Source organism: Hibiscus syriacus, unplaced genomic scaffold (genome assembly GCF_006381635.1).
Source record: "Hibiscus syriacus cultivar Baekdansim isolate YM2019G1 unplaced genomic scaffold, ASM638163v2 tig00110379_pilon, whole genome shotgun sequence".
In the NCBI taxonomy this organism is placed as follows: Eukaryota; Viridiplantae; Streptophyta; class Magnoliopsida; order Malvales; family Malvaceae; genus Hibiscus; species Hibiscus syriacus.
Window position 1 is genome coordinate 127777 of NW_024062713.1, and position 25439 is coordinate 153215.

Here is a 25439-nt window from a genome sequence, read left to right on the forward strand (position 1 = left end):
CGTGTAGCCATGTTATAAAAGTTGCTCTTCATCTAAACCAAGATGATTCAAGCGCATACGCTATGGATTGCTACACTACAGAAGTATATCGACAGACTTATGCTGAGATTGTCTACCCTATTCCACATCCTTCTGAGTGGGACATATCAGATGACTTACAAACAGTTTTGCCACCAGTCATGGACAACAGGCTACCTGGCCGACCAAAAAATCACGATCGTATACCGTCTAAGGGTGAAGAGAAGAGGATATCGACATGTAGTCGGTGCAAGGAAAGTGGTCATACAAGGTTGACCTGTAGATCACCAGTGCCATCACAATCATCTTTTCCTCTACCAAAATATGGATCCTCATCAAAATCCAAAGCTCATATGGTGCCAAGCAAAAGGAAATCAAAATCGTAATCAAAATCAAAATCGCAAGGAAACCGGCTTCACCTTTTGGGACTTATTAACTTAGGTGATTTTTAAATGCAATCGTTGTATTATGTGTATTTTGTGTGAATGCATACATTTCAGTTAGACATTCATTAGTAACTTGAGTTTGAACATTGCTATGATCTGTTTAGTTGTTATCACTTATCAGATTTTTTATTGTGATTGTTGCGAAAATCAAATTCGCGTTGCAATTGTTGCGAAAGTCAAATTCGAAACGCGAAATCGCAACGTGAGTTGACTTTTGTGTTGCGAATTTGGCTTTCACATTGCGAATTTGACTTTCGCGTTGCGAAAGTGTACCTTCAACATGTATTTTTTGCCTTCGACATAATGTTGATTGAAATTTAAAACAACAAATCAACTTTTACAAATCAATTAAACAAGCAAAAAAATAAGAATTATTTACACATCAATTAAACAAATCAATTAAACAAGCAAAAATAATTCTTATTTCCTCATCAATTAAACAAATCAACTTTACAACTTTTACAAATACATCAATTTCACGCAGACAATTGTTTATGCACAAATACATCAATTTCACGCAGCTCACTTCAGGATTAGGATTAACCTGCAGAAACCAAACATTTGTTTAAACAACACTTTCTAAACATCTAAAACCAACAAACAACAAATTATCTAGGTACATAACCAAACATTTTCAAACCAACAAAGAGTATGTATGTTAACAACACTTGCTCAAACTTACAAATTTGTGTTGTTTATGCACACTTTCAGCACGCGGATACATGTAGGTAGCGTCTCGCATATATCGCTTAGCCATAAAATGCCGAAACCACAAGCCTACTGCACCTCTATCTCTATCTATGGGAGGTAGAAACTATTACTTCCTGTCGTCAAACGTTCCAAGCATATGCATACGAGATGACCACAATCCCCTCTGGCTCCATGTGTTTGTTGTGGCGCGGACTCGTCTCTGATCATTGTAACTTTGAACTTCTTTGGCTTCTTGTTTCCAAAATTAGTCCAATAATCAATCGCATCCAAATATTTAGCCAAATGAGCGCTCCATCCCTTACAAATAATATCTATCAAATAACACAATGGTATGTAATTCAACATGCTGTCATATACCATTGTCTTCAGGGATAGGAGCTGAAGCTTGACGAGAAGCCAATGACGACGTTCTAAAAGGGATAAACACCTGCAATCATAAATAATAATTCAATTGCGCACATCAAATTTTTATTTATGAACACCTTTAAAATATTCAAAAATAAATATTAACCTTATCGACCTACCACCACGCAGGATAAAGTTTAGCTTTTCCATTACCTAACACATATGAAATGTCTCTATGATCCTTCAAGTGAGCTACGTGAAAAGACGTTGGTATAATAGTCCATCGCGTATTTTTTTATTTTCTTCAATTTCTTTATTATCAGAAGACGTGACACACATGCATCAATATGTTGTTTTATAAAAAAAATACATATATTAGTGAATTTCATAAATTTAAAAAAAATTAATCAAAATGAAATATAAGAAGAATATAAGACTTACCCCCCGTCGAAGTAGCCATTGTCTTCAACCCCTAATAACACACCCCACCAAGACCGATCAAGAAACAAATGCATATCATCGTCGAGTTTGCATATGTCAGCGTATCACCCCTGGCTCCACTCATGTATATAAAAATCAACTGCAGTCTTAGCCCAAAGGGTATTATCCGAAATTGTGTCTGGTAGTGTTCTCCTCTCCACTTCAGATACCGGAATGGTACTGACTGGTAACTCATACGAAAGCCAACTCTCATCCATCATGTCGGGCACGTGAGGGGGTTTATCAATATGTCGACATATTATGCCATGTGAATTGGGCTCTCGAACGGTGGGAGGACCTCTTGAACAATGACAGGGGCCTTTTGAACGGTGGGAGGGGGGAGAGGCCTCTTGAAGGATGATATGGGCCTCTTGAATGATAGGAGAGGTCTCTTGAACGATGACATGTGCTTCAGGCTTCTTCTTATGGAGTCTTGGCACTATTGGGGTGAACAGAGACGTAATGGCACGTGCACGACGTCTGATGTGTGAACCCCGTCGTGCAAGAAAAACCTGACGTAAAGCATCTACCTTATTGGGCCGCTAAAAATAAATTAATACATAAATCAGTAAATAAACAAATAAATAATGCCGAAAAAAGGTTATTTTCATTTTTAGTATAGTATTAAACAAACTTACCTCATTGCGTAGAGTGTGAACCTCATTCTGCAACAATACAACAATCTCATAAAGCGGCTACCTCATCACGTAAAGTAGATACCTCACCACGTAAAGTACCATTGTCATCGCGTAAAACCTCTACCTCACCACGTAAAGACCGTAACTCATCATGCCATGCACCATTGTCTTCACGTAAAGTACCGAACTCCTCACGCAAAGCATTGACCTCATCACGTAACTCCCCTAACTCATCCCGTGGAGGTGGAGAACAGTGAGATAAATGTCGTGGCATCTTTGTCGATCGCCTATAATGAGGTGATAGTGGAGAAGAGGCTCGATGATGTGATTGAATAGGTGATGGCTCTAGTTGTGGAGGTGTATAATCGGCTCGATCAGGTGATGGCTCTGGGTGAGGTGATGGCTCTCGAAGTGGGGGTTGTTCATCATCTATGCCATCAAAAAAATGCTTACTAGCTTGCCACCAATCAGTGGCAAGCTCAGCCTCTGTAATAGATAGTTGGCCTCCTAACAATATAAAAGCTCAAACAAAGTTAAACGCCTACAAGTAATAACTTGTTTATATATGGTAGTATTTGTGTTAACTTACATCACTCATCGTCGTATATGGTAGTAACTCTTCCCAATCCAACTGTCGGATCCTCCTCCAGGAAATATCCCTAGGAATATCATTTGAATTTTTGATTGCATATGTCCGCATGCTGGGAAAAGCCTAAAAAATCCAAATCTACAAACAATATAATACACAAACATTAGTAATTTTTAAATAATTAATTATAATTTTTGGAAACATTATATATAAATTCTTACCTTAAAGGCCCAAATAAAGCCTACCAAAGTGTATTTGGAACCATGGCCACGCAAACTTTTTCGGTCCTCAAAAGCAGACGACAACTTTTTCCAGGTAGTTTTCCATAGATATGAACCCCACAGAAACAGGTTCCATGCATTTAGGTCCTCTACCAATAATATTAGGTCCTCAGAAATAGGTTGTCTGGCCTCTTTGCCTAAAAAGTCGGTATGCAAAAGTAATAAATGGCATACTCGGACAACATCGAGGTCATCCATCCGAGTAAAACCATCTTTAACAAATAATCTCTTCAAGTCGTCGACGTGTAAACTCGGCTTCACCTTTTCCAGCTCAGGAAAAACCCAAGATAACCATGATGGGCGGGCGATATGACTAGTGTACCGACCTACATCATCGTTCCGAAGTGTAAACCAATGATTAAGCAAAACTCCTCCTGCCCAAAACAAGTATACGCCGGAGGAAAATGAAACCAAATCTCTTCATCACCACGTTGTATCCTCTCGGGTAGATCATTAGCCATGGTCTAAAGAAACAAATGGGTCAACATAGCATCTCCACCCGGATGTTGTACTTTCAGCCATGACCCGAAGCAAGTATCATTAAACAATTTTCTTTGTACAGGTATAAGCGTCGACGCAATTGTAGTGGCTAAGCTTAATTTATTCCTTAAAGTCAATGAAGCCAAAAAAAAAATTTTACAAACACAATAAACATACCAAGTTAGATATACCAAAAACTACAAATTATACACTATAAACATACCAAGTCATTATTCTATCATAGTTCACAAAATGCATCAGATAACATTGTGAAGTTAGTATTTGTCTTTGTTTTTTGGTTGAAGTAATGCAATTCATTCAAGTTTCAATTTGCAGAAGAAGAATAGTTTTTGAAACTTAAAATCGCAATGCGAAAATAAAAATCGCAACGCGAAGTGAAAATCACAACGTGAAATGAAAATCGCAACGCGAAGTGAAAATCGCAACGCAAAATGAAAATCGCAACGCAAAATGAAAATCGCAACGCAAAATGAAAATCGCAACGCAAAATGAAAATTTAACGCAAAATGAAAATCGCAATGCAAAATGAAAATTGCAATGCAAAACTAAAATCGCGTTGCGATTTTCAGTTTCGTGTTGCGAATTTAAGTTTCAAATAGTCTTCTGCAAATTGAAACTTGAATGAATTGCATTACTTCAACCAAAAGACAAAACAAAGACAAATACTAACTTCACAAGGTTAAAGACTAAACAGTTTAGCACTATTGGCAGTAACAGAATGAATTTACTAAGCAATCTAAGTGAAATGGTTAATCTATTATTGAATTTACCAGTAAATTTATCATCAATTTAAATATGAAAAATCTAATAATAATACAAAATTTCAAAATAAAAATAAATAAAAAACTAACCCTCAGTGGTTGAATTTCCATTTCTGACCGTGAATGGTTGTGAGGGTGGCTTTGAGAGATGGAGATAGACGGATTTCGCCGGAGATGGGGACTGTTGGGATTTTTGGAAGCTCGAATCGATAACCGGAACGGTTTGCAAAGAGGGGTCAGAACGGTTTTGTGTTTTGGGAGTAAGGAGATTGAAAGATAGAGAATTGCACAACGATTTATAGTGGTTCGACTTTCTCAACCAAAGTTTACGTCCACTACCTTAGCTCCTCACCAAGGATTTTCCAACAAATTCACTAATTTGTTCTTTCTTTTGAGGACAAAGAGATAACCTTACAACTCCCTAGTTTTTCCGGGCTAAACTAGAACTTTTCCCTAGCTTTTACACGGGATAAGCTAGAACCTTTCCCCTTTATAAAAGGATCAGAAATATAAACAAGAAAACCTCTCTAAGGTAGGTTTTTACAAGATTGAGCTCACAAGAACAAAATATTTACAAGAGAAAGATGAAATAAGAATAAAAAACTCTTCTCTTGTGTTTGATTGCTTGGATAGTTGTTCTCTTGCTTCTTCAAGTGTCCTTAGGTTGTATTTATAGCTTGGAATGTGTTTGATGTTGTATATAGCCGTTAGGGATGTTTTGGAGCCGTTTGGGGATGATTTTTCTACTCAAAAAGGTTGGCCATAACATGGTGCATCGGTGCACTATCATGGTGCATCGATACCCCTTCATTAAATTTAAATAAACTAGCTGTTACAACCTTCGTGCATGGATGCACAGCAAGATGCATCGATGCACAGCCTTGATGCATCGATGCACAAAAGGATGCATCGATGCACTAATTGCATTCGGTGTTTGAGTGCATGGATGCACTGCATGGTGCATCGATGCACTGCAGGGATGCATGGATGCACTGCAGGAGTGCATGGATGCACTTTGACACCCTTTAGCATTTTGGCTCAAATCAATTTAATGGACTTTGAATTATTTTTGAAACCTTTTAAAACTTTGAATAAATTCAATTAAGTCCAAAAACATTTTGTAAATTAAATTCAAGTCCAAAAACCATTTTTTACTTAAATTGTTATATCAAAACATAGTTCAACAATCTCCCCCTTTTTGATATAACAAAACATTTAAAAATTTGTTTTTTGGCAAAACTCCCCCTTAATAAATTGTTTAATGAAAAAGATATCATCAATTGTTAACAATTGTTGGAAAATATATGAAAATGTTAAGCTTCCCCTTTTTCATTTAGAAATTGAATTTTTCAAACCAAACTTCTCTCCCTTTTTGTTATATAAAAAATAATTCAATCTTTGAAGTTCAAAATAACTTTGGAGAGTATGTAGTAAATTTGACATTTTAAAACTTATTTGAAAAATCAAAGCTCCCCCTCAATAAATGCATTCCAAACAAAATTTACCTTTAAGAACTTGACACTTAAACAAAATTGAATTTCAACAAAGAATAACAAACATGTTAGTAGCTCATGAAATTCAATGTATTCAAGTCTAAATTACTTTATGCAATACCGGAAGAACACCCTTACTGAAGTCGATAGCTGCACTGATACAATTCTTTTAGCCTGAAAAGATGAGTAACAGAGTGAGCTTTGGAAAGCTCAGTAATACAGAACTACCAGATGATGCTAATGAACGTGCAGATACAGATAAATATATATTTCCTTATTGTTTCCGAACATTTATAGATTTTTATGCTGAGTAGAGATCTTACTGATATTTCAGGTGGTAACGGACAATGAGCTTTCAGTTCAGAGAAATATTTCGGATGACTGAGTTTAGGAGATCAGAATACGTTATCTAGTGTGTTCCCAAAAAACCATGTAACTTTTCAGATCTTTTTAAAACATATATATATATACCCCCATCCCAACACAACATAGTGTGTAGGTTCCCCAGAACCATACACCCAACCCATACAACTTGTAAGACCCTGAGCACAAAACCAAGGAACCTGTGAAAATACTTCCTTCAACAATAACCCCCAATTAAAACATTTTTTCGTCATTAAACAGAGATATCAGAAATCAAAACAGAATTCAGAACAGATATCAGAACAAAATCCAGATCAGAAATCAGAACATAATTCAGGTCATGTATCAGAACAGAATTCAAGTAGGAAATCAAATAAAAATATATATATGATTAGGGAACACACCAGAGTTTACACATATTATTCAGAGATACTGGATAATTTTATCGGGTAGAGAGACATGAATCATCATTTTACCGATAGAATGTCGGAAGTTAAAATCACTATTTGAAAAGTTCATTAACTGACAGAATCATCAGTTATTCAATATATGATTTATCGGGATCATCTTATTCTGACACTTTTCTGAAGCTCTACGAAATCTGAAAGTATTCATAATCTTTACAATCTATGACGATTAATCTGATTATCGAATAACTCCATATGCAAACTTATTCCAATCTCTAACTTAATCCTCAGTCTTTGAGGCTACTTAGTTCATTTAGCAATCAAGTCCTTTATAATTACTTTAGGGTTTTTTTATAGTAATTCAGACTTTTGAATTTCATATACATATTACACTTCCGTTCAATTCAATTTGGTAGTCGTAGTTGATTTGTCTAATGAATATCCACTTCTTAATATTGAATGCGATCTAAAGTTTAGCTGAGCTGAATACTTCCAAAATTATCATCAAGCCACACTTAAGAAGACGAACACATATTCAAGTAATATCTATATCGTCCAGGTACTTACATATTATTACGATTGATCAACTCACTTAAGCTGTGTTCCATAACTTTTAAAGGTAGTCCAACACCTATGCTTATTTGGATTACTTAATTAATCCAAGACATTTACTTATTCTAGGTCATAAGGGTATTTTGGTCATTATGATGCTCAATCTTATTCCATTCATTTCAGAGCTCGAGGATATCCAATCATTCCTGATCTTGGTGATATTATTGGGTCATTTCTATTACAGGGGTATTTTTTGTCATTTTATAGATTCAGTGTATTTTAATCTTTTTCTTTCGTCCGATCCTACTATTAATTCAATCTTATCATTTAATTTTGTCCTTTCGAACAATTCTGACAGCAGAATACTCCCGATAAATTATTCTTCAGGTATTTATTCATTACTCAGATATTTTCGGGTCAAGTGCCTTCTCAGATTTTACTAACGGAATATCATGAATTTTTTTTATAAAGACATAATCTTAACAATTAAATTCGTACTTAATCAAGTTAAGTATAAATCCTCAAAGTACTTTCTCATTCAGGGTCAACTAGGACTATTTTTACCTCTCAATGCATTTTCATAATTTCTTAACCAGATAACTTCGGTATTAACTCTTAACGAACATACTTATAATTTAGAGATCATATGGTTAATTGCTTCCTCGGACATTCTCTGATCTTGAAATGATTCCTTAATAGACTTCTAGTATCTTGCATAAACCCTCTTAGGGTTAAAAACCGGTTATCCAGAATTTCCAAGTAAAACTAATATTTCTTATGCACATCACTAGTTTTATCAGATCAATATGTCTTTTCAGATTTATTAATCCACTTCCAGTGACAATTCTTGTCATTTTCCAACATAAGGGTAATTTCGATGTCTTTTCAGATTTTAATCCACTTCCAGTGACAATTCTTGTCATTTTCCAACATAAGGGTAATTTCGTAATTTTACCTAATCAAAATATTCTCATAATTTATCATCTAAGTACCTTTAATGAGATAAATTATAATCTACATATCAATGGTTGATTCTTTTATCACTTAATTCCAGAACTTGTAATTTAATTATAAGTGTCCTCTAATTTCTTATAATAGTCATCTGAGCCATATTCAGTTACCTACTTCATATCGTATTTGTATCTAGTGTAGAACTTCATTAATTACACATATGAGACCAAATATTTCCATTCATACATTTACCAATACCAACATGTTCTATAAAGCATAAAGAGGTAGTAATATATTACCTCGAATTTTGTACAATATCGGTCGACCATTTAAATTCCATTTGAATGCCCTCGATCTTTAATTCAAGTTCTAATATTTTCCTCACGATCCAAGCCATCAAAATTACTAACTTGTATCTAAATAATTTCTCTTGCCATAAAGATAGCTTATTAGTATTGAAATAATAATTTGGAAACCCAATTAGTATAATAGAATACTTGTGGAGCTACTTTAATAATTAATCAATACAATTAGGGATTGAACCGAATTAATTTGCGCTATTGAGCCATAAACTAAAACTAAAGGAAACTATGAGACAAGACAAAGTTCTTACCAAGCCTTGAGGACCCATGATACGATTTTCCACTTATTTTTTTAGCTCCACCAACATGATTTCCTGTTGGAATCATAACCCTATTTTCCCCACATTTCAATCTCATTTATTAAGGCAAAAAGTAAATCCATATTGAGCACTCCAAGAGATTCACGAACGTGTTCACGCAAAAACCCTTTTAGCCACACTGTCTTCTGCAACTTGCATCAGTTCCTTGCTATTTCTTCAAACGTTCTGGAGTCCTATTCTTCTAGTATTCAGTTGTAACATGCGAATCAATCATAGGACCAACTACAAAAGGAAGATGTTTTACATAGTCTAATTTGAAGTAATGGCGTCATATTTCATGGATTCACCACAACACCTTAGGCAAAACACGATGAACGTTTTTTTAAGAACAACATCCAGTCATTTCCCATCAACAGCAGTGTTAAGAACAACCAGATTAGCACTTAGAGCAGTATCTAAAGCTTTTTTCCCCTAGCCAGGAAAACATGTACTCCTCTGTCCAACATCTTATGTTCTAAACTATATATTACTTCATCTGTTTCAAATGCTTTTATAATTGTAATCCAATAAACTTCAGCACCAACACTTCTTAATAGAAATGTCAGCTCCATCAGCAACAGTGGTCCACCAGAAAGCGAGAGCTCGTGCGACACCAGCTGAAAGGCCTTCGACTTCATAAAACTGAGCGGACTCAACTTTGTAGCAGTGATCTACGATGTTCGTTTCTCAGAGGCTTGAATGACGTTCCGAGCAAAGCCGATACCATAAATAGTAGCATAAACGTTTCGATCACATGAATCGAAGGCAGGTCTCATGAAGAAGGTAATAACAGTTAAAACAGAAACCATTAAGAGAAGAGCAAAATGCCAACGGTTCTGTAAGTGATGGTGGTTTTGTAGGTAAATAAAAGGTGCATGGAGAGGAGTTCACGTCGTTGTCCATTGAGCAAATAATTTGATATAGTTTTTCATGCCATCTCAAACGTTGATTGTTTGGGGATTTTAAGCTTGAAGATAAGGGTTTGGTGGATATTGGCCGAAAGCGAAAGTTGGAGGTAATCTCATTATCATTAATTTAATCCCATCACAACCAACAATTTGTCCACTTCTACATATTCTATTATCCTCCATTTGTTTAATAAATAATGGTCTAATAAAACAATTATTTTCCAACCAATTTCATATTTAATCTAGAAAAAACATAACCCCTAAATTAGGGTGTTACAATTCTCCTCTCCTTAAAATAATTTCATCCTCGAAATTCATTCATGTCACCGAATTGCATAAATGAAACTTCTATCAGTTTTTTCATATCTTCAAGTAGCTTTTACAAAAGTATGGATCATCCACTAATCCTTACCCGTTGAGTATACATTCTTCATAACTCTTCCTCATTCCAATAAAATAATCAAAATGAAAATATCCTTGTAGAATCAATTCAGCCTTGGTTACGAAAATAGGCTCATGGAGCTGTAACATATTTAAATTTCATTTCTAGAGTTGGATCGAAATTTCTCAAATGAGTAACTATCACATGTCTAGTAATGTACTTCACAAAATTCAAATAAATGTTATTGGTATTCCTTTATGCAAAAGTAAAGTCTTAATGGATAAAAATTTAGGTTTGCTCGTTACATATAGGGACTCAACCTTGGAGTTCCGGCTCAAAGAAGTACGATTGTAGTCTAGGGCATGTACTGACCAAACATCTTTTTTTAAAATTCGATCGTCCGGTCTATCATGAAAATTTTGACTCAAATCAAAGCTCTGATATCACTAAATGTAACCCCCTCAGACCGATACGGGTAACCCGATCCGATCTAGAGTGTGACATTAGGGCCACCGGAGCGACCCACTGTAAAATCTCAGAAAATTAAAACTTTTTTTATCAGAAGATGTAAACTCATAAAATCATTTATCAGTATTTAGAAATAAAACAAATTTTTCAGACTCATATTTAAAACAAAATACAATTACATGCCCCCTAATCACATGTACCATACTCTGAAAATAGCACTGGAAGAACTCCTTTACTTAAGTCGATAGTTGCACTGGTACAATTCTTTTAGCTTGAAAAGATGAGTAACAGAGTGAGCTTTGGAAAGCTCAGTAATACAAAACTACCAGATGATGATGATGAACGTGCAGATACAGATAAATATATATTTCCTTATTGTTTCCGAACATTTACAGATTTTTATGTTGAGTAGAGATCCTACTGATATTTCAGGTGGTAACGGACAATGAGCTTTCAGTTCAGAGAAATATTTCGGATGACTGAGTTCAGGAGATCAGAATAGGTTATCCAGTGTGTTCCCAAAAAAACCATGTAACTTTTCAGATCTTTTTAAAACATATATATATATATACCCTATCCCAACATAACATAATGTGTAGGTTCCCTAGAACCATACACCCAACCCACACAACTTGTAAGGCCCTGAGCACAAAGCCGAGGAATATGCGGAAATACTTCCTTTAATAATACCCCCTAATTAAAACATATTTTCTTCATTAAACAGAGATATCATAAATCAAAACAGAATTCAGAACAGATATCAGAACAAAATCCAGATCAGAAATCAGAACAGAATTCAGGTCATGTATCAGAACAGAATTCAAGTCGGAAATCAGATAAAATATTTATATGATTAGGGAACACACCAGAGTTTACACATATTATTCAGAGATACTGGATAATCTTATCGGGTAGAGAGACACGAATCATCATTTTACCGATAAAATGTCGGAAGTTAGAATCACTATTTGAAAAGTTCATTAACTGACAGAATCATCAGTTATTCATGATATGATTTATCGGGATCATCTTATTCGGACACTTTTCTGAAGCTCTACGAAATCTGAAGGTATTCAGAATCTTTACAATCTATGACGATTAATCTGATTATCGAACAACTCCAGATGAATAGCTCCCAGAACCAATACTTATCAACTTGTCAATTTATTAACCTTCTAGGGTATTTACTCTTTAATACCAAATATTCTTATCCACGGATCATCTTCTGAGTCATCACTGAATAGATCTTAAGGAGACAAATAAATATTCTAATGGTCTTTATTTCATTTCCATGTTTCAACTATACCAGGAAATGCTGACATACTTGATTTGTGATTCATAATCCATAGGGATGATACATCATATAAGTTCATCCGAGTTTCCAAACTTATTCCAATCTCTTACTTAATTCTCAGTCTTTGAGGTTACTTAGTTCATTTAGCAATCAAGTCCTTTAGAGTTACTTTAGGGTTTTCTATAGTAATTCAGACTTTTGAATTTCATATACATATTGCACTTCCGTTCAATTCAATTTGCTAGTCGTAGTTGATTTGTCTAATGAATATCCACTTCTTAATATTGAATGCGATCTAGAGTTTAGCTGAGCTGAATACTTCCAAAATTATCATCAAGTCACACTTGAAAAGACGAACACGTATTCAAGTAATATCTATATCATCCAGGTACTGACATATCATTACGATTGATCAACTCACTTAAGCTGTGTTCCATAACTTTTAAAGGTAGTCCAACACCTATGCTTATTTGGATTACTTAATTAGTCCAAGACATTTACTTATTCTAGGTCATAAGGGTATTTTGGTCATTCTGATGCTCAGTCTTATTCCATTCATTTCAGAGCTCGAGGATATCCAATCATTCCTAAGCTTGGTGATATTCTTGGGTCATTTCCATTACAGGGGTATTTTGGTCATTTTATAGATTCAATTTATTTTAATCATTTTCTTCCGTCCGATCCTACTATTAAATTCAATATTATCATTTATTTTCGTCCTTTCGAACAATTCTGACAGCAGAATACCCCCGATAAATTATTCTTCAGGTATTTACTAAATACTCGGATATTTTCGGGTCAAGTGCCTTCTCAGATTTTACAAACGGAATATCATGAATTTTTTTTACAAAGACAAGATCTTAACAATTAAATTCGTATTTAATCAAGTTAAGTACAAATCCTCAAAGTATTTTCTCATTCAGGGTCAACTCGGACTATTTTTACCTCTCAAGGCATTTTCATAATTTCTTAACCAGATAACTTTGGTATTAACTCTTAACGAACATACTTATAATTTAGAGATCCTATGGTTAATTGCTTCTTCGAACATTCTCTTATCTTGAAATAATTCCTTAACTGACTTCTAGTATCTTACATAAACCCTCTTAGGGTTAAAAACTAGTTATCCAGAATTTCCAAGTAAAACTAATATTTCTTATGCACATCAATAGTTTTATCAGATCAATATGTCTTTTCAGATTTATTAATCCACTTCCAGGGACAATTTTTGTCATTTTCCAACATAAGGGTAATTTCGTAATTTTACCTAATCAAAATATTCTCATAATTTATCATCTAAGTACCTTTAATGAGATAAATTATAATCTACATATCCATGGTTGATTCCTTTATCACTTAATTCCAGAACTTGTAATTTAATTCTAAGTGTCCTCTAATTTCTTATAATAGTCATCTGAGCCATATTCAGTTACTTACTTCCTATCGCATTCGTATCGAGTGTAGAACTTCATTAATTACACATATGAGACCAAACATTTCCATTCATGCATTTACCAATACCAACATGTTCTTTAAAGCATAAAGAGGTAGTAATGTATTACCTCGATTTTCGTGCAATATTGGTCGACCATTTAAATTCCATTTGAACGCCCTCGATCTTTAATTCAACTTCTAATATTTTCCTCACGATCCAGGCCATCAAAATTACTAACTCGTATCTAAATAATTTCCCTTGCCATAAAAATAGCTTATTAGTATTGAAATAATAATTTGGAAACCCAATTAGTATAATAGAATACTTGTGGGAGCTACTTTAATAATTAATCAATATAATTAGGGATTGAACCAAATTAATTTGCACTATTGAGTCATAAACTAAAACTAAAGGAAACTATGAGACAAGACAAAGTTCTTACCAAGCCTTGACTCCACCCACGTGATTTCCTGTTGGAATCATAACCCCATTTTCCCCACATTTCAATCTCATTTATTAAGGCAAAGAGTAAATCCATATTGAGCACTCCAAGAGATTCACGAACGTGTTCACGCAAAAACCCTTTTAGCCACACTATCTTCTGCAACTTGCATCAGTTCCTTGATATTTCTTCAAACGTTCTGGAGTCCTATTCTTCCAGTATTCAGTTGTAACATGCGAATCAATCATAGGACCAGCTACAAAAGGAAGATGTTTTACATAGTCTAATTTGAAGTAATGGCGTCGTATTTCATGGATCCACCAAAACACCTTAGGCAAAACACGATGAACCTTTTTTTTAAGAATAACATCCAGTCATTTCCCTGTAACAGCAGTGTTCAAAACAACCAAATCAGCTCTTAGAGCAGTATCTAAAGCTTTTTTCCCCCTAGCCATGAAAACCTGCACTCCTTTGTCCAACATCTTATGTTCTAAACTATATATTACTTCATCTGTTTCAAATGCTTTTATAATTGTAATCCAATAAACTTCAGCACCAACACTTCTTAATAGGAATGTCAGCTCCATCAGCAACAGTGGTCCACCAGAAAGCGAGAGCTCATGCGACACCAGCTGAACGACCTTCGACTTCATAAAACTGAGCGGACTCGGCTTTGCAGCAGCGATCTGCGGCGTTCGTTTCTCGGAGGCTTGAATGACGTTCCGAGCAGAGCCGATACCATCAACAGTAGCAGAAACGTTTCGATCACATGAATCAAAGGCAGCTCTCATGAAGAAGGTAATAACAATTAAAACAGAAACCATTAGGAGAATAGCGAAAAGCCAACGGTTCTAAAAGTGACGGTGGTTTTGTAGGTGAATAAAAGGTACATGGAGTGGTGCTAGCGTCGTTGGCCATTGAGCAAATAATTTGGTATAGTTTTTCATGCTAGCTCAAACGTTGATTGTTTGGGGATTTTATGCTTGAAGATAAGGCTTTGGTGGATACTGGCCAAAAGTGAAGGTTGGAGGCAATCTCATTATCATTAATTTAATCCCATCACAACCAACAATTTGTCCATTTCTACCTACTCTATTATCATCCATTTGTTTAATAAATAATGGTCTAATAAAACAATTATTTTTCAACCAATTTCATATTTAATCTAGAAAAAAACATAACCCCTAAATTAGGGTGTTACACGCAATTAGGGAGAAGTACAGCCAACACAAGGTAAAGATTTGGTTGCATCAAACTAATACTATGAAAACCATGTTTCTTTGCTGAAATGTGCTGCATTTTGTTTTGGAGGGACAGTATAAATATGTTGCAAAGAAGTATTTCCCTCCTTCAATACCATCAGATTTCTTCCACAACTGAACATTATAAGGCATTTGATGACATCAGCAGCAGCACACCTGTTACGACATCAGCTTGTGCTCCATTATTACAATGCAATTAGTTTAAAAAGAAAAGGTAGATGAAAGGTACGTGTGAACGTGCATACATAGTCCATAGTAAACCAGTTAGCTGCTTCAACTTCAAACTCACAATTATGTAATAAATAACAAGACCTTGAACAATGTGTCTACTGAAAAGTATTTTTGTTGAAATTGAAAGAGCAAGATTGGTCGAAAGAGGATCAAGGCCTTATTATTGAACCTGCAAATTTATTGCAGGAAATTGTAGTGGAAACTTTTGGTGACTGAGTACCGAGTCTCGAGCCCGACCCAAAAACCCAGCAAAAATTAGTGGATTTGATATATATGAAAATTCAAATACTTTCAATATGAATTATCCGATACTAAATGATTCTGAGGCTCTGGATGAATTAACTCTGAATTTGACATATTGTTTGTTTACTGGCTCTGAATCATTCAGAATGTACTTCTGTGCTGAATCATTCAGCACTGTTTTACTGAATCAATCAACACTGAATCATTCAGAAGTACGAAATAATAAATAATCCTATTAAGAGGTAAACAAACTGCCCTGGGTATAAAAAATTATAGTAATTATTTTTTAAAAAAAATCAATGTAAGAAAGTGGGTAAAAGAAATGTACGTAAGTTCGACGCCGTTTTATCAATCGCTCAGCCTCTTTGGCGGCAATGGCAACGAACTTCATGGTAAAGTTCTATAATTCGACAAACAAAAAACAAAATGTTTGAAAAATCTTGCTGATCAAGCCAAAATGGGAGTTCACGGTCTCTGGGAACTACTGGCTCCCGTCGGCCGCCGCGTGTCCGTTGAAACTCTAGCCGGAAAGAAACTCGCCATCGGTAAACTCGAAATCCCTAAAACTTGCAATTGTACATTGTTTTAACAAATTATTTACTTTTTTTTATTTTAATTTTTTGAAGATGCAAGTATTTGGATGGTTCAATTCATGAAGGCGATGCGAGATGAGAAAGGAGAAATGGTTCGGAACGCGCATTTGTTAGGGTTTTTCAGGAGAATTTGCAAGCTTTTATATCTAAAAACTAAGCCTGTTTTCGTCTTCGACGGTGCCACGCCGGTTCTCAAGCGCCGCACTGTTATTGCTCGCCGTCGGCAGCGAGAAAATGCCCAGGCTAAGATCCGCAAAACCGCTGAAAAATTGCTCCTCAATCAAGTAACATTTCTTTCCCTTTTTAGGTTCATTTTTTAACTTTCTATGATGGAATGCTGAATTTTCAAGCTAATTTTGGTTATTTACTATTAGTTTTTTTTCTTCTAATTGTCAAAATAAAAGTAAAGTAATTGTATTTAATTAAAAAGGAATAAATTCCAAATGATTCAAGTAAATGTTGTTCTTTAATTTCTTAAAAATATAGTATTTGTATTAGTCTTTTTTAGATTAGAAAAAGGGTTAAAACTTGTAGCAACCGAATCAAATGAAAATTGCAAATTTCTTATGTTAATTTATTTTCTACATGTTGCCTTGTTATTATATAATTTGTAATGTGTGGTGGAGATAATGATTTTTCCCCTGTTTGCATCGAGCTTCATTCTTTTTTGGGTTATTATTCTATGTTTTATTGATTAATAGCTAAAACAAATGAGATTGAAAGAGTTGGCAAAGGATCTCGATAACCAGAGGAGAATGCAAAAGAATAGTAATAAGGGTAAGATGGTTTCTTCGGATAACCGCTCTGACACTAACATTCCAGGATATAATGCCAATGTGGAATTGACAAAAGAAGATGATGTAAAGCTGAAGGGAAAGTAAGCCGTCAATTGAATAGTTTCTTTTTGTTTTAAGGATATTATTTTACCATATTTGTTTTTAAATGGGCTTTTTTTCATTTTTGATCACTTTGTATCTAGATTAGAAGTGCCTAGTACTGCAAAGGATGGGGGCCACAAGGACAATGAAGATGAAGATGAAGATGAAGTGATAATACTGGTTAGAGCTTAATAACTATATACTTGTATTTTCTATCCTTGTAGAAGTGTTGCTTTTCACGTTTTATGCTAGATTGAACCACTTTAATGGAAGTATCACTCAAGTTCTTGTTGGAGAAGTACGCTATATTCGGGTTATCAAATAAAGTGTTTTTACTGCTCATTGCTTTTAATTTTTTTCAACTTATGTAGTTTATGATGGCTATTGTACTTGATTTGTTTGCAGCATGATATTGATGGAAATATTGATCCTGATGTTTTATCTGCCTTGCCACAATCAATGCAACACCAACTTCTTAAGCAGGTAGGGACCCCATATTTAGGCTGGTTTTGAGATTTTGCTGTTTCTGTGTAATGGATTTTATTTTCTCCATATTATTATAATTTGATGGTTGATATTGGTTAGTTGTTGTGTTTGATTAAATTGCAGAATGATGCTAAGGGTAAGAATATTCTACTAAATAACCCGAATCAATCTAACATTGAGAGGAGTAGCATAGAACATGACACTACGGCATCAATTAGTTGCAATCAGGAAAAGCTGGATGAAATGTGAGCAACATTTTTAGTTAAATTCAGACGAACTGCTCAGTTTGACTGTTTTGTTTTGATTGTTTTAATGAGTTAATTTAGGTTGGCAGCGTCTCTCGCAGCACAGGAAGATAGCAGCTTAGCTAATAATGCATCAGCATCAGTTGCAGCTATCCCTTCTGAGGAGGATGGTGATGAAGATGAAGAGATGATACTTGTAAGTTTTTCCTTCGAGAAAAGAATGATGACAGTATTGTGGTCAAATGTTTTGTTGCCCTCTTTGCTAACTCAAGTCTCTTTCTGTGGTTACTTGATCTTATTAATTCAGTCCTTTCATGATAACATATTTTTATATATTTCTTTATTGATCTTTTAATTTTATTTAACTTTAGCCAGCAATGCTTGGGAATGTTGATCCCACTGTTTTAGCTGCTTTGCCTCCATCTCTGCAACTTGATCTTCTTAGTCAGGTGAAAATATCTGTATAATATGGTTATATGTTTTTGTCATTTCTGGATTGTCGCTTCTTCTTCACAATATATTTTGATACTTATTGTTTCATTCCTGTTTATAGATGCGAGAAAGGTTGATGGCTGAAAATAGACAAAAGTATCAAAAAGTCAAAAAGGTAGATTCTTGATGATTTTTTTATATGCAATGAGAATGCATACCATGTTGAACGAAAGCTACTGGATTCTGCTGAAGGTGTTACTTGTTTAACTATCTTGTGTCTTCCATTTGCTCAATAACAATGACTATATTAATATTTGTTGGTTTATAGTTTAAGAAGCTGCCCCCTCCCTTTCTATTCATTTGAGTGCTGAGCTGTTTCTGCATGATTTTTTTTAAAAGAATTGGAGGTCTCGTTAAAAACCCCCTTCATAATTACCCTAGATCGGAGAGATTTCACGGCAAAAAGAGGAAGGGGGGAAAGAGTACCTCAGATTTTATTGATAGGGGATAAAAACCAGGATTACAGAAAATAGAAAACGAAAAATTCCAGTCTAACTGGTCAAAAAATAAAACCAAAACACAACCAAACCCCAAAATTAACCAATTCCCTTTTTTTCCAATTCATCTGCCTCCCTATTGGCATTCCTACTTACTGCATGATGGAATCAACAAGTTAATTTTATATCACTAATATCAGGAAGTCTTATAGAGTGGATTTGTTTCATTAATGACTATGTTAGGTTCGACCTAACACATTAAAAGTATGGGTTAAACCTACATATTTATATTTTATCAAAGCTTACCTCGTCGCTGATGCATTTTTTTACCTTAATCACTCTGATTTGGTAGATTTATTTGAGCCTTACGGGTTTTCTTTCCTTTAATCTCTTCTACTCTAGGCGCCTGAAAAGTTCTCTGAGCTACAAATACAATCTTATCTTAAAACTGTTGCTTTCCGTCGAGAGATAGATGAAGTTCAGAAAGCTGCTGCTGGGAGGGGGGTTGCTGGCGTACAGACGTCCAGGATAGCCTCTGAAGCCAACAGAGAATTTATTTTTTCATCGTCATTTACTGGAGACAAACAGTAAGTTGTAATTTTGTTGTTTTCCACATGACCATGCAAGCTGTGAACTTATTATTAAAACCCAGATTTTAATGCTTGGTTTGCATCTTCTTCAAACAAATACTGGTTCTTTGCTTGCTTTCTCTTTTTTGGGGGGTCGTTTTACAGGAGTAATAACTAGTTTGGGTGATACATTCTTAAATTTTCCAGGGTACTTGCATCTGCTAGAAAAGAGAGAGATGAAAATAAGCAACAAGAGATACATTCAGATCATCCTTCAGGTTCTTTGTGTAGTGTTAAACCAAGCTGTAAGTCTAATGTGTTAACAGACTCAGTCCCTGATGAATCTACTAGTGCTCCTGATGACGATGTTGGGACATATCTTGATGAGATAGGCCGTGTATGTGTCAGTAGAGTGAGAGGTATGGGGATTCGTATGACTCGTGATTTACAAAGGAACTTAGATTTGATGAAAGAGATTGAACAGGAAAGAACAAATTTGAATAAGGGTGTGAATCTGCAGTCTGTGCCAGATAAGAACAAAATTGACACTTCAAAGAGTGTATCTAGTGGAAACCATTTTGTAGAAATTTCACATGATGGTAACTCTGAATCTGTAAATGTGAATGAGAACCAGCAGTCTGCATTTAAAACTGAAGCTTGTATGGAAATAACTTTCGAATATGATGGAAAGAACGAGTATTTTGATGATGATGATGGTGATATTTTTGCAATGTTAGCAGCAGGTGATCCTGTGACACTACCTTCTCCTGAGGAAAAATCTTCGAGAAAGCAGGCTTTGGGTTCTGATTCAGATTTTGAGTGGGAGGAAGTTGTGGTTGAAGGAAATGGGAATGGTGTTACTCTTGGTATGAATGCTGAAAAAACTCTTTTGAACAAGGAAAACAATATTACTGATGAGAGTGAAGTTGAATGGGAGGAAGAGCCATCTGATGCTCCCAATAGTTCCTCTGTCCCTGTTGAATCGGGTAGAGTGCTTTCTAAAGGTTATTTGGAAGAGGAGTCTGATCTACAGGAAGCGATAAGGAGAAGTCTTACAGATGTAGGCGTTGAAAAATCTAATTATTTTCCTTCTGAAGTTGTTGAATCAAAAACCTTAGGAGAAAACTTGGATGAAGGTTTTGGATCTCTGCACGAGAAGGGTAATATGGATGGACCAAGTTTTCCAGGGGATAATGTTAATAGTCAGAATAAATCTTGTGAAAATTTAGATAGACTCCAGAAGCTGTACACTGGGAATGAACCAAATATATCAGAAAGCTTAAATTCTCCCAAGGGCCCATCACCTATACATAATTCTGATAAAAACATGACACTACTGAATAAACCTTCTGAAAGATCTGATGGTTCTCATTCTGAACAATCAAGGTGCAATGCAAGTTCGGAATTAGTTGCAACAATTGAAAGGCTCAATTTTCCTACAGGGAAGCACTGGGCTGCTTCTAAGGGAGTTGACAGGGTGCCCACCATGTCTGACATTGGGTTTAAGGACAGTTCTCATAGTTTGTATACAGAACATGGTGAACTTCCTGGTGCCATTCTGGTTGATAAGAAAACTGGTTCTGAAGATGAGCTGTCTAACCTGGTCAGTGATAAGAAAAGTAATGTTGTTTTGGGTCAAGATAACAAAAATAATTTTGAATGTAAACCATCACAGCAATCAATTGAGGCAGTTGGGTCATCCATTCCCCGGGTACAGTCTTATGTGAATACAATAATATCTGATATTCACATTGAGCAAGAACTAGCAGGGGATATACCTTACAGAAATTGTGTCAACGAAGCAGAGCAGCATAAAGACATGTCTACCATTAAGAACAATGATAGTGAAGAAATTAAGTTCTCGGAGACTAGCTTGGATGAGGAACTGCTAATTCTAGATCAGGAATGTATCAATATGGTAGATGAGCAGAGGAAGCTTGAACGTAATGCAGAATCTGTGAGTAGTGAGATGTTTGCAGAGTGTCAGGTGGGTGTTCTGAATTTTTGTTTGCATTTTAGAACATTCATTGTCATGATCAACAGATCGCTTGCTTTGGCTTGTAATCATCTTTTATGGATTCTGAATGATTACTAACATGGGGAAGCCAAATAGTTGGTAAGGTAGCATTCAAGTCTATAATACAGTGACAAGGGTCTGAGATATAAAAATTGATTATATATTTCTGAACAATTAGTTGGCACATAAAAATCCAAGAGACGTGCTACTTGAAATTTATGTTCACCACGCACATGTTTGGTTATTTCTCTCTCTTGTAACTTACATACTAGGGTCTAGCTTCTTAACAAAAGGGATATAACATGATAGAGAACAAACATGAAAATTTTATCTAACTTGGTTCATATTGAAAGATTTAGGTGTCTTTGAATGTTAAATTCTCTATGCCTAATATCTGTTGACATGACGCTCTGCAGGAATTGCTGCAAATGTTTGGCTTACCCTACATTATTGCACCAATGGAGGCAGAAGCTCAATGTGCTTATATGGAGCTTACAAACCTTGTTGATGGTGTTGTCACTGATGATTCTGATGTATTCTTATTTGGAGCACGAAGTGTTTACAAGAATATATTTGATGATCGGAAATATGTGGAGACTTACTTCATGCAGGTCAGGATCTTGACAAAGCTACAAAGCAGTTATTTTCTTCTTGCACCTCAAATACTTTTCATTTTTGGCAACTCTTTCATGGTGCAAGATTAATACCAGTTCTCATTTCTTTTTTAGGCTTCATAACAGTAAACGTGTTCTGTGAATTGGGTGGATTTGGGGTTTTCAAAAGTATTGCTAGTTTTTCTAGAATCTTTCCAGTGCAAACTTCATCTGTCATGTTCTGCTTCCTTTTTCCCTTTTGGTGGTTCTCTGGGGCCCTTATCACATACAATATGTTCGTGGTGTTCTTACTTTTTATTTCTTTCCAGTAAAGATTTTTTACTGTTGACTTTTCTTTTGCATTATTAGGGCCTACGTTAAGTGCCTTGTGTGTTCATTATGTTTGTCTTCCCCCCTTCCGTTTCCCTCGATTTTCTGGTTTACTTATTTCTCTTGTTCCAGGACATTGAGAAGGAGCTTGGATTAACAAGGGAAAAGTTAATGCGAATGGCAATGCTTCTTGGGAGTGACTACACTGAAGGGGTTAGGTGAATAATGGAGGCATTTTGACTCTACTGATTTCATGAATTAAAAGAAATATAATTTGACCGTTTAATTGCCAACTCCTTTCCTAGACCTGCTTCATTTGGAATCGTTTCTTTTTTTTTTACGTTTGGATTTCTTATCAATATTTAGTTCTTAGTTGGTGCTCTTCTGCATTGATAACCTTCAAGTATTTGGTCTTTAACTTATGTACATTCTAACGCAGTGGAATTGGTATTGTTAATGCTATTGAGGTAGTGAATGCATTCCCAGGAGAAGATGGACTTCATAAATTCCGGGAGTGGATTGAATCCGCAGATCCTACTATCTTGGGGAAGCTTAATGTGAAAGAAGGATCCAGTGCAAGGAAGAGAGGGTCTGAAAGAAGGACCGGAGATCAGAAAACGTTTCAAGCTGACAAGAACAAGCAGTCTACTGATTGTATAGATGACATAAAGCAGATTTTCATGGACAAGCATGTGAATAACTTGTTTCCTCGTTACTTTCTATTTCCTTTTTATCACAAAAATATTATTTTTTTCCGTGTTCTATGAATTTAATTTCCTATAATGTACAGAGGAATGTGAGCAAAAACTGGCATATACCCTCTTCATTCCCAAGTGAAGCAGTTATTTCTGCATATTCTTCGCCACAAGTCGATAAGTCAACTGAGTCATTCACATGGGGAAGGCCAGATCTTTTTGTCCTTCGCAAGTGAGTTACCTTACAATCCTTACAATTCGATCTTAACTTTCTTTAAAAATGACTTTAAAGTATTGTTCATGGCTCTGCATTTTAGCAAACACTATAAGAACAATTCTAATGTTAACACCTTTGCGGTTCTTACTGGAGTATGCTCTGTGCTTGAATGAAAATATGTGATAATTGTTTTCTGATCTGCCTTGATTGTATGCAGACTGTGCTGGGAGAAATTTGGATGGGGTAGTCAGAAATCGGACGAGTTGCTTCTGCCTGTTTTAAGAGAATACGAAAACCGTGAGGTTAGATTATTTCTCCCTTTATCATTTATGCTTGGTCTCCACGTGACTCTAAGCATTCACAGCATCACCTAGTAAAGAATCATGAACAGTAGTGGTATTTTTCATGGTTTTTTTTTTTTGGTTCAAGGGACTTGTCAGATGAAATTCTTGATACATTTTATTTTACTTGTTTAATGAAGACTCAATTGCGAATGGAAGCCTTCTACACTTTCAACGAAAGATTTGCGAAAATCCGTAGCATGAGAATTAAGAAAGCAGTTAAAGGAATCACCGGAAACCAGTCGTCGGAGCTGATAGATGATAGCATGCAACAAGGTTCTAAAAGTAGGAAAAAGAGAAGAGTTAGCCCAGTCCAAAGTGGAGATAAAAATCAGGGGAAAGTTCAAACATGAAAAGGAACATTTCTCAATGTCAGAGCAAATCCATGGAGAAAACAGTGCCTAAGACATCAAGGAAACGGCAACACTCTGGTAAGGATGTTCCATCTCAAATGAGCACTCCAGAACAACAACAGATGTCGCAGAGGCTAAGAGCCCCAAACAATCAGATGGGAATGGAAGAGGTAGAGGTCGTGGTGAAGGAAGAAAAAGGCGTAAAGCAAGTCGTGATTTTCAGCAGTCTGAAACCAGCTCTTCTGATGATGATAGTGGTAATGATAATCGGGAAGTTGATGAGAAGTTAGATCAGCCTCGTGAAGTGCGAAGGGTAAGCTATTTTCATTTTCTTGGTTTAATTGCCCCTGAAAGGAACTCCGAGTGAACTCATTTTGGGGATATTAATGATTTGCTTCAACTCTATTTGTTTCTTCAGTCCAAGCGAACTCGAAAAGTTGTGAGTTACACCGTGAATGACCTAGAAGATGAGGCTGAAGTGAGCCATAAAGACTCCTCTGGTGAAGACGCAATGGAGAAAGAAGCAGGTAATGGTGTAAAAGAAAAGATCCAATCTGAAGCTAGAGAGCCTTCTTGGCGATCGATGGAGACTATCTTGAAACAGGAGGTGGATTCTGCATGGATGAGAGGGCAACTGATCAACCTGATGAAAACCAAGAAGTTGATCCCTCTGAAACTGAACCAGCTAATGATTACCTGAAAATGGGAGGCGGATTTTGCACTGGAGAAAGAGACGATGATCAACCCGAGGCAAGCCAACATGATCCCTCTTTTGAAACCGAACCGACTAACGATTACCTGGAAATGGGAGGTGGATTTTGCATGGAAGAAAGTGAGACAACCAAGGATCTAGATACTGGTTACTACCAAGATCCTGTACAAGCAACCGAGTGCTTTGCTTTTATGGACAAAGCCAATGATAATAATAAACCAATTGTTGCACCGTGTCTGGACTATCAAAATGCTGCAAATAAAGATGATTGCAAGGAAAGTGCACCACTTCAAGAGACAAGCTCAAGTGGTGTCAGAGCGACATTCATAGGCGGTCTAAGGGCAATGCCTTGCTTGAAGAGAAAGCGCCGGAAGAGGTGAACTGCAGTCGAATTTCTGGCTTGTCTGAAACAATTAGAGCATGCAAGTTATCAATCTGTTTTCTCTTGGGACTTGTGTAAATTAAAAATTCTCTAGACTCCGAATATTGGACTATAGATGACAAAATCTCAAAGCTGAATTTCAAGAAAGTTCCAAGACTTTCATTCATCAAAGTATACCTCAAAAATGTTTGAAACAAAACAATTATTTCTTCTATTAACAAAATTTAAAAATATAAA

The 25439-nt window shown here is 35.6% G+C and overlaps 1 protein-coding gene and 2 pseudogenes across 1 annotated transcript; 1 reads left to right on the plus strand and 2 right to left on the minus strand.

Moving 5' to 3' along the window:
• Positions 1 to 9229: 9229 nt before the first annotated feature.
• On the minus strand, positions 9230 to 10288 carry LOC120121758 (annotated as a pseudogene).
• Positions 10289 to 14078: 3790 nt separating this feature from the next.
• LOC120121759 lies at positions 14079 to 16253 on the minus strand (annotated as a pseudogene).
• LOC120121740 (DNA repair protein UVH3-like) lies at positions 16231 to 25353 on the plus strand. Its single transcript, XM_039141034.1, is given in 21 exon segments — positions 16231 to 16407; positions 16489 to 16739; positions 17157 to 17332; positions 17435 to 17513; positions 17739 to 17816; positions 17943 to 18064; positions 18146 to 18260; positions 18436 to 18513; positions 18618 to 18671; positions 19396 to 19580; positions 19770 to 21549; positions 21996 to 22190; positions 22635 to 22720; positions 22942 to 23194; positions 23293 to 23429; positions 23632 to 23716; positions 23896 to 24079; positions 24082 to 24240; positions 24243 to 24421; positions 24527 to 24683; positions 24686 to 25353. Coding segments are annotated over 21 exon segments (4956 nt in total). The 5' UTR covers positions 16231 to 16319; the 3' UTR covers positions 25201 to 25353.
• The last annotated feature ends 86 nt before the right edge of the window (positions 25354 to 25439 follow it).